The sequence below is a fragment of the Salvelinus namaycush genome, chromosome 19 (assembly GCF_016432855.1).
Source record: "Salvelinus namaycush isolate Seneca chromosome 19, SaNama_1.0, whole genome shotgun sequence".
In the NCBI taxonomy this organism is placed as follows: Eukaryota; Metazoa; Chordata; class Actinopteri; order Salmoniformes; family Salmonidae; genus Salvelinus; species Salvelinus namaycush.
The window spans coordinates 39,460,281-39,476,122 of NC_052325.1; the positions used below are offsets into that span (position 1 = coordinate 39,460,281).

The following is a 15,842-nucleotide window of genomic DNA, read 5'->3' on the forward strand; positions in this document are numbered from 1 at the left end:
GCTATTAGGCTATACTAGGCTATTAGGCTATACTAGGCTATTAGGCTATTAGGCTATACTAGGCTATTAGGCTATACCCCTTCTCTGCATGAATTTATTTGTCTGCATATCTATTCAACATTTGGATGAAGGGAAACTATGACATTAATTAATATCCTCTTATTTTCACAATGCAAAGCGGCACATTGACAATTCACATCGCTTTGAAGAAGAGCCTTCTAATTAGCCTTCTTACCTAATGAAAGCCTATAACCGACTTAACAAAACAAGACCTTTACGTTCAATATTGTTTAGATAATCAAATAGTTTAATTGAAACTCAAACAAACAATTCCCAGAATCAAATAGGCTATAGGCTTCAGAAATAGCATACATTTATTTAGTAGGCTATTGCCTGCTCAAACTTTTACCAACTTTATATGGCCTGCGTATGGTCTAAATGAACTAAAGCCTGAATTAACATAATAATTAACTGATAATTAACTGAATTACCTCAAACAAATACACGCTTGCACTTTCTGCAGGCTCTGTATCCATCAACCGGGATGTTGACCTCCTTGTCCACAATGACTCCAAAATACTTCCAAATCTGGGATTTCACTCGCGCAGCACCTGTTTCCACGATGGTGTATTCCACCACTATAAACGTACTTTTTATTTCCACAGTTAAGCTATGTTAGCCATTTTTGCATGAACTAGGCTAACCAGGGAAATTAAACTTGGCAATGTAGTCACGCGTGGGGGGAGGGAATATTAGCTCTGCACATAAACAAATTAGGAATGTTTCAGCAACACGCAACTAATCGACAGTTCACTGTTCCACTGCGTGCATGGCTGGCTGGAATCCTAGGCCTATAGTCTAGCCTACTATGTCTGTTTTATGTTTTATCTTGGTTTAAAACGTTTCCGATCCGCAATATAATTGTTCTGAACCGTGAGCCAACCCTCGAAATAATGAAATAATGTTTTCATTCCACCCGCCAGCTGTTTGTTTTTTTCGTGTCACCCACAGGGAATCGTGGGTATTCGACCCGATGCAGGTCTTTATTGTGTGCACAGTGAAAGGCAGTTAGATTCATACTGATAACATCATGTACATAAGATAGCCATATCCTGACCATCTCTTGCACTGTTGATGGTTTGCCAGAGAGCAGCCGCTGGCTGTTGCCATTTAAGATTTGGGATTAGAGCTCAGCGTAGAGATTCAGAGTCAAGGGTTCGTGCTCTTTTACCTTGTGTTGTGTTCAGCTTAATCCTTCCCCTGACTGAAATGTTCTCAGCATATCAACTCATTCTAGTCAACACTATATCAACGTTGCTTTTCATTGAATAGCAGCCTAAATACTGGCAACAGTTCCGCCACGCTCTCCCAAAATCAATTCTTAAGAAAGTTACACGAAGAGCGTTGTGTTCAACAGCCAATCAGCATCCCCGCTTGAAATGGGAACGCATGTTAATGTTGAGATTGCAGGGGCCAGTCTGTTTGGCGTTACCATGAATGGACACAAACAGAAGTTGGCTAACGCACAGACTGGACCACCAGGCTACTCAGTCAGTAGGTCAGAGGTAATGCAAGCCAGATAGTTGTTGGACAATCTAAAGAGGTTGGAATAGGTCCCTGTGTTTTTCTGACGATTCCCATCTTTCTCTCATAGTTTTGTGTCTGACCTGAGCTGATCCACCACACAACCCCAAAATATCCCGAAAGACAATCCCAATTAAACTTCTGTTTAAAATGTTGAGGCAACGGTTAAGGACTCAAGAAGGACAGGGTATAATCAGTTCTTGTTGGTAGCAAGACGAGGCTGTTCCTTCAGGCTGTTCTTTCAGGCCATAACTCAATCCTGCTATTTTCAGAGCAGACAGAAGAGTATCCCTTAGCGGTGTCTCCAGAAATCAATAAGCATGCAGCGAATAGTAACCGGAGACCTTTTAACCAATGTAATGGGATAAAGGCAGGAGATGAAAGGCAGGTGGAAGGGGAGTGCATTGTTCTCCTAGCTGCTGCTGCTGCTGCCTCTCTCTCAGAGACGACGTTCTACCTGATTCAAGCAGCTCTCTGTCTGACAGCACCAAGCAGCACTGTGATAGATGGTTAGTGAAAGCTAATGGAACAGGGGGGAGTCTAATGGCTAAGGTTAAAAAACACATTTTCCTGGACGCTGTGTTTTACAGTGCCTTCAGAAAGTATTCATACCTCTTGACTTATTCCACATTTTGTTGTGTTACAATCTGAATTCAAAATGGATTAAATATATTATTTTTCTCACCCATCTATACACAATAAACTAGAGGTCGACCGATTAATCGGAATGGCCGATTAATTAGGGCCGATTTCAAGTTTTCATAACAATCGGTAATCGTCATTTTTGGACACCGATTATGGGCAATTACATTGCACTCCACGAGGAGACTGCGTGGCAGGCTGACTACCTGTTATGCAAGTGCAGCAAGGAGCCAAGGTAAGATGCTAGCTAGCATTAAACTTATCTTATGAAAAACAGTCAATCTTAACATAATCACTAGTTAACTACACATGGTTGATGATATTACTAGTTTATCTAGCTTGTCCTGCGTTGCATATAATCGATGTGGTGCCTGTTAATTTATCATTGAATCACAGCCTACTTCGCCAAACGGGTGATTTAACAAGCACATTCGCAAAAAAAGCACTGTCGTTGCACCAATGTGTACCTAACCATAAACATCAATGCCTTTCTTAAAATCAATACACAAGTATATATTTTTAAACCTGCATATTTAGTTAATATTGCCTGCTAACATGAATTTCATTTTAACTAGGGAAATTGTGTCACTTCTCTTGCGTTCTGTGCAAGCAGAGTCAGGGTATATGCAGCAGTTTGGGCCACCTGGCTCGTTGCGAACTGTGTGAAGACCATTTCTTCCTAACAAAGACCGTTATTAATTTGCCAGAATTGTACATAATTATGACATAACATTGAAGGTTGTGCAATGTAACAGCAATATTTAGACTTAGGGATGCCACCCGTTAGATAAAATACGGAACGGTTCCGTATTTCACTGAAAGAATAAACTTTTTGTTTTCGAAATGATAGTTTCCGGATTTGACCATATTAATGACCTAAGGCTCGTATTTCTGTGTGTTTTATTATATTATAATTAAGTCTATGATTTGATAGAGCAGTCTGGACTGAGCGGTGGTAGGCAGCAGCAGGCTCTTAAGCATTCATTCAAACAACACTTTCCTGCATTTGCCAGCAGCTCTTCGCTGTGCTTCAAGCATTGCGCTGTTTATGACTTCAAGCCTATCAACTCCTGAGATTAGGCTGGCAATACTAAAGTACCTATTAGAACATCCAATAGTCAAAGGTATATGAAATACAAATGGTATAGAGAGAAATAGTCCCATAATAACTACAACCTAAAACTTGTTACCTGGGAATATTGAAGACTCATGTTAAAAGGAACCACCAGCTTTCATATGTTCTCATGTTCTGAGCAAGGAACTTAAACGTTAGCTTTTTTACATGGCACATATTGCACTTTTACTTTCTTCTCCAACACTTTGTTTTTTCATTATTTAAATCAAATTGAACATGTTTCATTATTTATTTGAGGCTAAATAGATAGTATTGTTGTAATTGTCATTATTACAAATATATATCTAAAAATCGTCCGATTAATCGGTATCGGCTTTTTTTGGTCCTCCAATAATCGGTATTGTTATAGGCGTTGAAAAATCATAATCGATCGACCTCTACAATACACCATAATGACAGTGAAAACATGTTTTCAGACATTTTTGCAGTTTTATTGAAAATGAATTACAGAAATATCTAATTTACATAAGTATTCACACCTCTGAGTCAATACTTTGTAGAAGCACCTTTGGAAGCGATTACAGTGGTGAGTCTTTCAGGGTACGTATCTAAGAGCTTTCCACATCTGGATTGTGGAACATTTGCCCATTTATTATTTTCAAAATTCTTTAAGCTCTGTCAAATTGGTTATTGATCATTGCTAGACAACCATTTTCAGGTCTTGCTATATACAGTATTTTCAAGTAGATTTAAGTCAAAATTGTAACTAGTCCACTCAGGAATTGCAAAACCTCCCTGGTCTTTGTGGTTGAAATGTACTGCTCGACTGAGGGACCTTACAGATCACCCCTGAACTTATTTAGGCTTGCCATAACATCTTTTCATTTGTAAACATTTTGAAAAAACATCATTCCACTTTGACATTATGGCTTATTGTGTGTAGGCCAGTGACAAAAAAAAATTGAAATGGAATCCATTTTAAATTCAGGCTGTAACACAACAAAATGTGGGGGAAAATCAAGCAGTGTGAATACTTTCTGAGCTCACTGCACGCACACACACACACACACGCACGCGTACACATACACGCAGCTTCAGCAGTTGTCTTACCCTTAACGACTGTGCTGGTTTCATATACTTTCGATGCTAATCCATTGGTTTTTTGTGGAGAGTTAAACTGTGTCCTCTCAGTCACCCCACAGTGGGCCAGATCAGGAAGCTTTTTTTTAACCTCTTTCTTTCAAGCTTTCGATTTTTGTGTCCCTTCATCGTGAGCTGCTCTAGGGGGGAGGGGGCTTGCCGTTGACGCTGTGGTGATTCCTGTGATTGATTAATTTGGAGTCAATTAGTGGAAACCCTTCATCCTCGGGGCTCTTTACCCAGTAGAACGCAGGGTAAGGTCATGCCGGCCCGCAGAGACTAACAAAGCACTAGTGCTGAGCGATTAAAGCTTTTTGAGGTCAGTTCGGTTTCGGTTAGATTATTTAAAAAATTATCACGTTTTTTTATTTCAATATAAAAAAATGTACATGAAGTGCACTATGCATAATGTGGGTTGAATACTCTAACATGGAATAAAACAATTAATAAAAGTCCCATGATGGTGGTGACTGCCCATTACTGATTATTACTTATTAACCATAATTTATTCATATTACTTTAATAAAATATTTCAGTTGTTGTGTATATTACATTGGTTTTATTTGATGACTTTATTATTTCATTCCAAGTCATCATCTCATCTCTATAGAGCTGACTGACAAAATCACTATTTTAGTAGTTCTTCAAAGTAAATAAGGCATACTTTTATGACTGCTGAATACCAACTATCAATTACCTAGATCCTGTATTTTCAGTGGTGTAAAGTACTTAGGTAAAAATACTTTAAAGTACTACTTAAGTAGTTTTGTTGGGCTATCTCTACTTTACTATACTAATATACTATACTACTTTACTAAGTACATTTGAGCTATTCCATTTACTTTTGATATTTAAGTATATTTTAAACCAAATACTTTTAGACTTTTACTCAAGTAGTATTTTACTAGGTGACTTTCACTTTTACTTGAGTCATTTTCTATTAAGGTATCTTTACTTTTACTCAAGTATGACAATTTAATACTTTTTCCATCACTGTGTATTTTCAGGTAGAGATACCTTGCAAAGCAACTGCTCTCTATCCCTCTCGATCTCGTATTCGTCTCTCTTTTCTCTCTCTGTGTCTGTCCCTAACTAACCTCATGTAGCATGTGTAAAAAAGAAACACACAGACTGGAGAGTAGGCACGCAATGGATTATGGTCATTGTAGTTAATTATCACGTTTTCTGTGTTAAACTATGTAGAATATTGGCCTGTTGGAAACTACAACTCCCTACTATATTGCACAGTTCAGGCTTGATCTGATTAATCTATAGAAAAACTGTGCAATGTGCGCATTGAGCTCACAGGAAAAAATAAATAAATGGAATTCAAATAATTGAACTAACATTCTGTCAATTAGTTGTTTAAAAACGTAAAAATAACCGCTATTTTGGTTAATTGCTCAGTCAGGCTCTGCAATTGGATAAAAAAATGATGGACTTATTTGCTTATTATTAAGCCACTGCTGATCAGCGATCATTATGGCGAAGGCACTACATCAGTGTTTTCCATTAGCACCGGCGGTTGGCTAATCAGCCAGTTACAAACTGATTTTCAGCAGGTTAAATTTCATTTATAAGTTTCAATTCGTTAGACCATCGAGCCCTATCCCGCGAGAATGAACGATATGCATCTTTTAGCGATCTATTGATAGCACCTCCTCCCAGCTGCCCACTGCACTGAAGCTAGGGAAACACTGTCACCACCGATAAATCCACTATAATTGAGAATTTCAATAAGCAGTTTTCTACGGCTGGCCATGCTTTCCACCTAGCTACCCCCACCCCGATCATTAGTCCTGCACCCCCCACAGCAACTCGCCCAAGCTTCCCCCATTTCTCCTTCACCCAAATCCAGATAGCTGATGTTCTGAAAGAGCTGCAAAATCTGGACCCCTACAAATCAGCTGGTCGAGACAATCTGGACCGTCTCTTTCTAAAATGATCTGCCGAAATTGTTGCAACCCCTATTACTAGCCTGTTTAACCTCCTTTTCGTATCGTCTGAGATTCCCAAAGATTGGAAAGCTGCCACGGTCATCCCCCTCTTCAAAGGGGAGACACTCTAGACCCAAACTGCTACAGACCTATATCTATCCTACCCTGCCTTTCTAAGGTCTTCGAAAGCCACGTTAACAAACAGATTACCGACCATTTCGAATCCCACCGTACCTTCTCCGCTATGCAATCTGGTTTCAGAGCTGGTCATGGGTGCACCTCAGCCACGCTCAAGGTCCTAAATGATATCATAACCGCCATCGATAAGAGACATTACTGTGCAGCCGTATTCATCGACCTGGCCAAGGCTTTCGACTCAGTCAATCACCACATTCTTAATCGGCAGACTCAACAGCCTTGGTTTCTCAAATGATTGCCTCACCTGATTCACCAACTACTTCTCTGATAGAGTTCAGTGTGTCAAATCGGAGGGCCTGTTGTCTGGACCTCTGGCAGTCTCTATGGGGGTGCCACAGGGTTCAATTCTCGGGCCGACTCTCTTCTCTGTATACATCAATGATGTCGCTCTTGCTACTTGGTGATTCTCTGATCCACCTCTACGCAGACGACACCATTCTGTATACCTCTGGCCCTTCTTTGGACACTGTGTTAACTAACCTCCAGACGAGCTTCAATGCCATACAACTCTCCTTCCGTGGCCTCCAACTGCTCTTAAATGCAAGTAAAACTAAATGCATGCTCTTCAACCGATCGCTGCCCGCACCTGCACGCCTGTCCAGCATCACTACTCTGGACGGTTCTGACTTAGAATATGTGGACAACTACATAAACCTAGACTGTAAACTCTCCTTCCAGACTCACATTAAGCATCGCCAATCCAAAATTATATCTAGAATCGGCTTCCTATTTCGCAACAAAGCCTCCTTCACTCATGCTGCCAAATATACCCTCGTAAAACTGACCATCCTACCGATCCTCGACTTCGGCGATGTCATTTACAAAATAGCCTCCAATACCCTACTCAACAAATTGGATGCAGTCTATCACAGTGCCATCCGTTTTATCACCAAAGCCCCATATACTACCCACCACTGCGACCTGTACGCTCTCGTTGGCTGGCCTTCGCTTCATACTCGTCGCCAAACCCACTGGCTCCAGGTCATCTACAAGTCTCTGCTAGGTAACGCCCCGCCTTATCTCAGCTCACTGGTCACAATAGCAGCGCCCACCCGTAGCGCGCTTTCCAGCAGGTATATCTCACTGGTCACCCCCAAAGCCAATTCTTCCTTTGGCCGCCTTTCCTTCCAGTTCTCTGCTGCCAATGACTGTAACGAACTGCAAAAATCACTGAAGCTGGAGACTCATATCTCCCTCACTAGCTTTAAGCACCAGCTGTCAGAGCAGCTCACAGATCACTGCACCTGTACGTAGGCCATCTGTAAATAGCCCATCCAACTACCTCATCCACATACTGTCTTTATTTATTTATTTTGCTCCTTTGCACCCCAGTATCTCTACTTGCACATTCATCTTCTGCACATCTACCATTCCAGTGTTTAATTGTTATATTGTAATTGCTTCGCCACCATGGCCTATTTATTGCCTTACCTCCCTTATCCTACCTCATTTGCACACACTGTATATATACTTTTTCTACTTTATTATTGACTGTATGTTAGTTTATTCCATGTGTAACTCTGTGTTGTTGTATGTGTCGAACTGCTTTGCTTTATCTTGGCCAGGTCGCAGTTGTAAATGAGAACTTGTTCTCAACTAGCCTACTTGGTTAAATAAAGGTGAAAATTAAAAAATTAAAAATAGGACAGGCGCCTGTCAGTCACAAAGCGAGCAAAGACAATAACGGAGAGGAAGAGGCGAAGCGAGAGGTTTCACTCTCACCAAAATCTGTCCAAAATAAGCCCAATGCCTTTGGGACAACGACTCCCGAGCATCTCGTCATTATACACAGATGTTATGGTTGCAGTCAAACGTATTTACACGGAGGAGGAATAGAGCATGATGCTTGTGAATTTGCACGTCCCATGTAATGTACTGTATGTGGTAACGATGAGTCGAAATCCACAACTAAGCCTAATTATTGTTTTCTGACACGTTCACACGCGGAGTTGTGGCGCATAGTAGGCTATTTACTGCGCATTGATTGACAACTGAACAGCAAGTTTTGACTAGTTTATAAAGGGTGTCGAACTGACTGAATAAAGTTGATCTCCTATACATCTCTTTGCCATTCATAAATCATGCAACATGGTTAGGCTATACACTGAGCGTACAAAACATTAGGAACACCTGCTCTTTCAATGACAGACTGACCAGGTGAATCCAGGTGAAAGCTGGATTCCCTTATTGATGTCACTTGTTAAATCCATTTCAGTCAGTGTAGATGAAGGGGAGGACACAGGTTAAAGAATGTTTTTTAAGTCTTGAGACAATTGAGACATGGATTAGGTATGCATGTGTGCCATTCAGAGGGTGAATGGGCAAGACAAAATATTTAAGTGCCTTTGAACGGGGTATGGTAGTAGGTGCCAGGCGCACCGGTTTGCGTGTGTCAAGAAGTGCAACGCTGCTGGATTTTTCACTTTTCTCGCTCAACTATTTCCTGTGTGTATCAAGAATGGTCCACCACCCACAGGACATCTAGCCAACTTGACACAATTGTGGGAACCATTGGTGTCAACAGGGCCAGCGTCCCTGTGGAACGCTTTCGGCACCTTGCAGTAGCGGTGCGTTGGTAAAATCACTGTGGAAGCCAGAAAAGAAAGCTGCATTACAACCTATGTGTTGTGATAATTGGGTTGTTTGCTCTATAACCTGTTAGTTCATATGCCTTGACATAGTGATATACAGGCCTAAGGCCAAGACATTAAGAAGACACAGTGGCAGAATAAATTCAACCACACGTTTGTTTCATCACAAAACTGGAGAGCAACATCTGTCTGGTGAAGTTCACAAAGCATATTGCATGTAACAGACAGTTACATGGCCTACAGCACGGTTAAGCAAGTTAATGTTTCCCACATTTTCAGACCACTGAACAACGATTGATTTAGAACCACTAAGAGTTACCGCAAGTCACAAAGAAAACAGGAGCTGCCTCCACTATTCCAGCACCATTTCAACTTCAACATCATCAAATAACCTCTGCTTAGTCTAATACAGTGACAACAAAAAGATACCAAAAACTATTTAGTCCAATCAACATAAGCTAAATATGATTTGGCTGTCCATGTTTCTGATTTCTGTGTGTGTGTGTGTGTGTGTGTGTGTGTGTGTGTGTGTGTGTGTGTGTGTGTGTGTGTGTGTGTGTGTGTGTGTGTGTGTGTGTGTGTGTGTGTGTGTGTGTGTGTGTGTGTGTGTGCGCGTGTACTCGTTCGTGCAAGTAGAAAAACATGTTGATTCACCCATCTTGTAGAGAAATGCCAATGCCATCCTCCTCTCTTTCATGTTGACAAAACGGTCTATCACATATTGGACTTCCATCCTCTCAGGCCAGGGGCACAACAATGTATGAATGAATGGTTGGATCAGAATCGCCGTTATAATCATTGGTCAGTACAAGTCCAAATTCCTATCTCCATCCATGGCTAATTTAGGAAAGATCTAGCTAGCTAGCCACCGGAGGACAACGACACAACGAGATACAGCAATTGAAGTTGTTTCTGTCAATGATGTACAGTATGCTCTTGATGCGATATTGATAGGAGTGACGCAAAATCCAAACAACCTTCCCTTGACACCTTTTTTTGGTGCGCCAGGACCATTCCTAGTGGAGCTCACTCAGTTTAGCTCTGATTGGATATTATTTTATATATTTTTTAATCAAGGGAGGCCAAATGCTCGCTGGCTTCCCTTGCATTCAATGCTACGGGTGGCAACAATGTCATACTCTTTTGGACTAGACAGCAGAGGGGTGTTGTTTCACTCGCTCGCATGCTTTCTCCGGTGAGATACATTCAGCCTTTTGCAAATTGAAGGAACATTCTGAAACACAGAGAGACAAAAGAAATGTTGGTAAATGTTTTGGGGAAGCCTGGGTTCCTTTGGCATCTATGAATACACGCCACTCACACCTTGTATAGTCCATGCCTTGACTAATTGAGGCTGTTCTGAGGGCAAAAGGGGGTGTAACGCAATAGTAGGAAGGTGTTCTTAATGTTTTGTACACTCAATGTATGTCCAAAAGATTTCCTACGTTTCCTTTCCTAGGATGTCGGGGCTTGCCAAACAGTGATGCTAAAGTGAGTTACTCTCATCTTGTCAGTCAGTGTTATCTACTGAATTGCATCGGTGAGAGAGCTGTCCACTTGGCTCCCTAATTTGCATAAGCTACTGGTAGGCCTAGGCTTTTTGGCGATTATCTGCAAATAAGTTACTAAAAGCTGTCAAAGGGAAAGGGTGGCTACTTTGAAGAATCTCAAAGAAAAAATATATTTTGATTTGTCTAACACTTTTTTGGTTACTACATGATTCCATATGTGTTATTTCATCGTTTTGAAGTTTTCACTATTATTCTACAATGTAGAAAATAGTAAAAAATGAAGAAAAACCCTTGAATGAGTAGGTGTGTCCAAACTTTTGACTGGTACTCTATATTGCAGTAAAACTGTAAATAATCTCAGGAAAAGACAGGTTAAATGTTAAAAGGTTGAATGTTATTTTATAGTCCTGAGCATGTGCAGTAGGCTTAGACCTAGACAATATCCAAAACAACCGACAATACATTGAATTAATACATTTTCAGTCATTTAAATAGTAAAGTCATGTCTTGCTACACAATACCACAACAAGTATTAAGTCATTTCGCTGTGTATTTCATATGGAATAAAGGCATTAGACTGTACCAGAGGCCACCAAAATAGAGCTAAATTCTCAGCAGTGGACACCTGGCTGCCTACCTTTTCTATTTGGCTGGCTACTCTATGTACTTGTGGAAAACATTGCTATAGGTGACCTTTCCCTTTGTGGCAAACATAAAACCATGCCACACAACCAGATCTGTCACAATCTGTTCTATCTACGACTTGGGGTCGAGATGGAGGACTCATTTTCATAAAGCCACCACCTGCCCACCTCCCAGCTCAGGTCAAAGCTCACACTTCCTCCTCCATCTAGAGAGCCAATCCCCTCATCAATCATTTGTCTGCCGCGCTGATTACTACCAGGGAGGTTAATTTACTACTACGTCCTGATGTCTGTGTGTTCTTATTTGTTGCATTCATCATTGTACAGAGAGAAAGTCGTCATATGTAATTGTTGTGTTCTTTGCATTGATTTTCTATTCGTTCTGAATAGAGTGCACGAGCTTAGAGCTGAAAAGAAATGCAGTGAAGCCGGGGTTTAGGGGTCACCGCAAAGTTCATTTGTCAGAGCTGGCAGCAGCAGCAGTAACACAGTGCACCAAATAACTGTTAAAGCACAGGATGTAGCTGTGGAATGCCACTCGGTCCGCTCTGTCCCGACGTTGTCAAGAAGTCATAAATCCACAGTGTGTTATGTTACATTTTATACAAGTTTTTCACTGAAGACTTACACAAAATGTTTATTAGATGTTCTGTATGTTTACTAAAGAGGCTTCTCAGTCATTTTCACTTGTTTTGAATCCCTTTGGATAGAGGATAGTTCATCCGGCATAATATTGCAACCTTTGCTCTAGCGCCGCTGAGATTCTTAAATCCACATGGAAATGACGCCCTGTTTTTCCTGCTTTTTTGGTGATGTCATAAATTCTTGTGCAAGCCAGGCCTCACTCTTTGTGTTTTTTTTAATGAGAGGCTGTCTGTCTGGTACGTAACACAGCACAACTAACAATAGCACTCTTTCTCTTCCTCTCGTAGGTATGGCAAAATTGTGTCAACAAAGGCCATCCTGGATAAGACGACAAACAAATGTAAAGGTGTGTATGGCTTCAACAAGTCGTGACGTAGTGGAGACATTCTGTAAAAAGATCTAGACTTTTTCCCCCCACAAAAATATACACACAAATCAAGAAGTCATGCTCATATAACAACCGTCAGACTTAAAGCAATAAAAACTCATCACATGCATCATTGAGAGGATACTGGATGTATGTATCACAATGACTCGTTGTAATCCAGGATAGCAGTGCAAAGGCTTTGGAGCTTCCAGTCTGTGATATGATGACACAGAGGACTTTTACCATAATCCTCCTAATGCTATTAGACTAAAGACAATGCCCATGCTAAGGAATGGATTAAGAGCCTTGCTTAAGGCCCTCTTGACTCGTGCAGTGGGTTTGGCGGCCCAGTACTGTCAGAGTGCACTGGCCCAGCCTTGTTGAAGTCATTCAGTCATTCAACAGCTATGTGGCTCATAGGGGCTGGGCTAGTCAGGAAACAGGCAGGCAGACAGGCAAAAGGCTGCCACCACTTTGTGTTATTTTAGTCCTGGCCCTTTACTGATGGTCTGTCTGTTACCATGCGTTGCGCTAGCGGCGGATCCCCACACGAAGTGACAGCTCATGCCCCTCCCTCTGGAGCGTGACACAAAGTCTTGGCTCCGGCTGCAGCCCTTGGCCCAACACCCTGTCCTGACTACTGAGGAGCACACTGACACGCAGCCCAGCCCAGCCAGCACGCACCACAGATGGGCTGAGAAGAAAAGAGCTTGGTCACTGTCCTGCTGGGGATTACGATACGCTAACTAATCACAGGTGGCGACTGAGAAACATCCTGTCGTCTTCCATTACGATTTTTACTTCAACTCGCAGCTTGCTTGAAGATACCTAAAAAAAACTCCCAAAATCCCAACTTGAAAGGAAAATAAACATTTGCCATTTATCTGAATGTCCTTAATAAAAACAAATATCTGAATGTTCAGATTCATTATATACTTTGGGCTGTTTATCTTGAAGATCAAACTAGGATCTGTAATTAGATTCCACAGTGAGCAGCAGAGAGGTTGCTGTTGGCCTGTGAGGTTGTTTGATGGTTAAATATAGCAACACAGAGTAGGGAGCAGGGAGGAACTGGACTGCAGGTCTGACTCTAGACTGGCCTGGCTTGCATGTAGCCCCAGGGGACAATGAGCAGACCTGAGCCCTGGGCATCATCATTGCAATCTGCAGCCTCAGCACTGTGCTCTGCTCCCCCGGGCCTACTACACTGTCTAACCACCAGTCACTGACTGACCACCGTTATGGGCCACAGATACAGTAGGTGGGGGTCAACCACACTACAGAACATGGTGGCCTCTGGCCTGGCCTCACTGTGGTGGGTGTCAAACACAGCCTGCCACTTACTGCCGTAGATGTCAAGTTAGACCTGAGATTTAGTCTCCCTCCCAAATGGCACCCTATTCCCTATATTCTCATAGTGCTCTGGTACAAAGTAGTGCACTATGTAGGGAATACGGTGCCATTTGGGAGGCAGACTAAGTCAAGATTTCACCACGGATACACATTTGTATGCCCGTTATTGTTATACTGTTAGATTTCCTCCAGCGATTTCAGAACTTTTACAGTTGAAAAGCGATATCCCAAATATAAATACAGTAAAGTACACACACTAAAGTTTTTTATATTTTTACTTCTGAGCAAAACATTTATTTAATTTTTTCACGACTGCAAACTTCAAGGAGTAGGAGTTCTTATGGGAATCCGTGATGTCATCGGCCTCCCCCTTGCTTGAAGAACAATAGAGGAGCAGTAGAGAACAGAAGAGGAAAGGCCAACCCCATACATGTGCCATGTCATGACTTACCTGGACCACCTATTGAGATGTTCCTTTTGTTAAGTAAATCAGGTGTTAAATGGTGTGAAAAGGAGACTGGAGTGCCACTTTAGGGATATTCTCTGGTACTTTTGTATACTTTTTAGCCAGTAGTTCTGAAAGTAGGGCTCACAAACCAAAAGCGGTCCCCAAATATGTCGTAGTAAGTCACATATGTGCAGATATGTACACCACGTCATTGCTCTCCCTCTCTCTGCTGCGTCCAGGGAGTCGTTGGGCCCGCCCTGCAACCTCATTGGATAACGCTGGGCAGGCCTCTTGCTAGCTGTCACTCAAATGGCAAGGGCCTGAACCTCACTGGCTAGAACTCGAATTGCTAGGGGGCTGACCCACGTGGTCCAAGCTTGCAGTACTCTAAATGGTTCACATAGCTTACAGAAAACAGTCACTTTCAAACTAGGGATTTCGTGGCTAAATGAGGTAAGACAGTAATTCTGCTCATATATTATGCATGTATGAACTACACATACTGTAGATACATCCAGCCCAAAGAGGTTTAATAAATACTTACTGAGTCGCCAAAGTACCGGAGCACGTTTTTAACGGTGTTAACAATAGAAAATACCTATGACATAGCTGCATGATGAATTAGGATGGTTGTTTATGGTGGTCTTTCCAGGTAGACTGTGTAACACATACAGTAGGAAGTGTCTTGACTGGTGTGGTGTTCTGTCCCTCAGGTTACGGCTTTGTGGACTTCGACAGCCCTGCTGCAGCTCAGAAAGCCGTCACTGCCCTGAAGACCAGCGGGGTCCAAGCCCAGATGGCTAAGGTGAGGGTATGCTTCCAGTCTATTTGTATTCTCACACACAAACACCTGACAATACACAGCCTTCAATGGATTTAGGTTGTCCATTTATAGGCAGCAACAACCTGACCCACCCAGCATTACGTAGAGGGATAGGAATCTCCATGCCAGGGGTGCATGTGTACCTCTCGAGTTGGTTTGCAGCCCCCCCCTGTGACTCTGTGGTTACTGTGCACTAACATTAACACATAGGCAGTATGTGTATGTGTGTGTGCGTGTGTTTGTTTGTTCATGCGCGTGTGTGTGTGCTCTTACGTTCGTGTGTACTTGCATATACACTATACAGTGTATTCAGAAAGTATTCAGACCCCTTCACCTTTTACACATTTTGTTTTGTTACAACCTTATTCTAAAATGAATTACATGTCATTTTTTTCTCATCAATCTACACACAATACCCCATAATGATGAAGCAAAAACTGTTTTTATATATTTCTGCACACACACAAAAAACAACGGAAATATGACATTTACATAAGTATTCAGACCATTTACTCAGTACTTTGTTGAAGCACCTTTGGTGGCGATTACAACCTTGAGTCTTCTTGGGTATGACGCTACAAGCTTGACACACCTGTATTTGGGGAGTTTCTCCCATTCTTCTCTGTAGATCCTCTCAAGCTCTGTCAGGTTGGATGGGGAGCGTTGCTGCACAGCTATTTTCAGGTCTCTCCAGGGATGTTAGATCGGGTTCAAGTCCAGGCTCCGGCTGAGCCACTCAAGGACATTCTGAGACTTGTCCCGAAGCCACTCCTGCGTTGTCTTGGCTGTGTGCTTGGGGTCGTTGTCCTGTTGGAAGGTCAAACTTCGTCCCAGTCTGAGGCGCTGAGCACTCTGGAACAAGTTTTCATCAAGGATCTCTCTGT

General features: G+C 42.0%; 1 protein-coding gene across 4 annotated transcripts in view; it reads left to right on the forward strand.

Annotated features, from left to right (window-relative positions):
- LOC120064413 (RNA-binding motif, single-stranded-interacting protein 1-like) overlaps positions 1-15,842 on the forward strand; it is a 66,282-nt gene that overhangs the window by 21,764 nt on the left and 28,676 nt on the right. For 2 of the 4 annotated variants that reach the window (XM_039014977.1, XM_039014979.1), the window contains exons 3-4: positions 12,255-12,313; positions 14,849-14,946. In XM_039014977.1, coding sequence (XP_038870905.1) covers positions 12,255-12,313; positions 14,849-14,946 — 157 coding nt within the window. The remainder of the gene's footprint in view (positions 1-12,254; positions 12,314-14,848; positions 14,947-15,842) is intronic. The other 2 variants (XM_039014978.1, XM_039014981.1) reach the window with 1 other exon arrangement.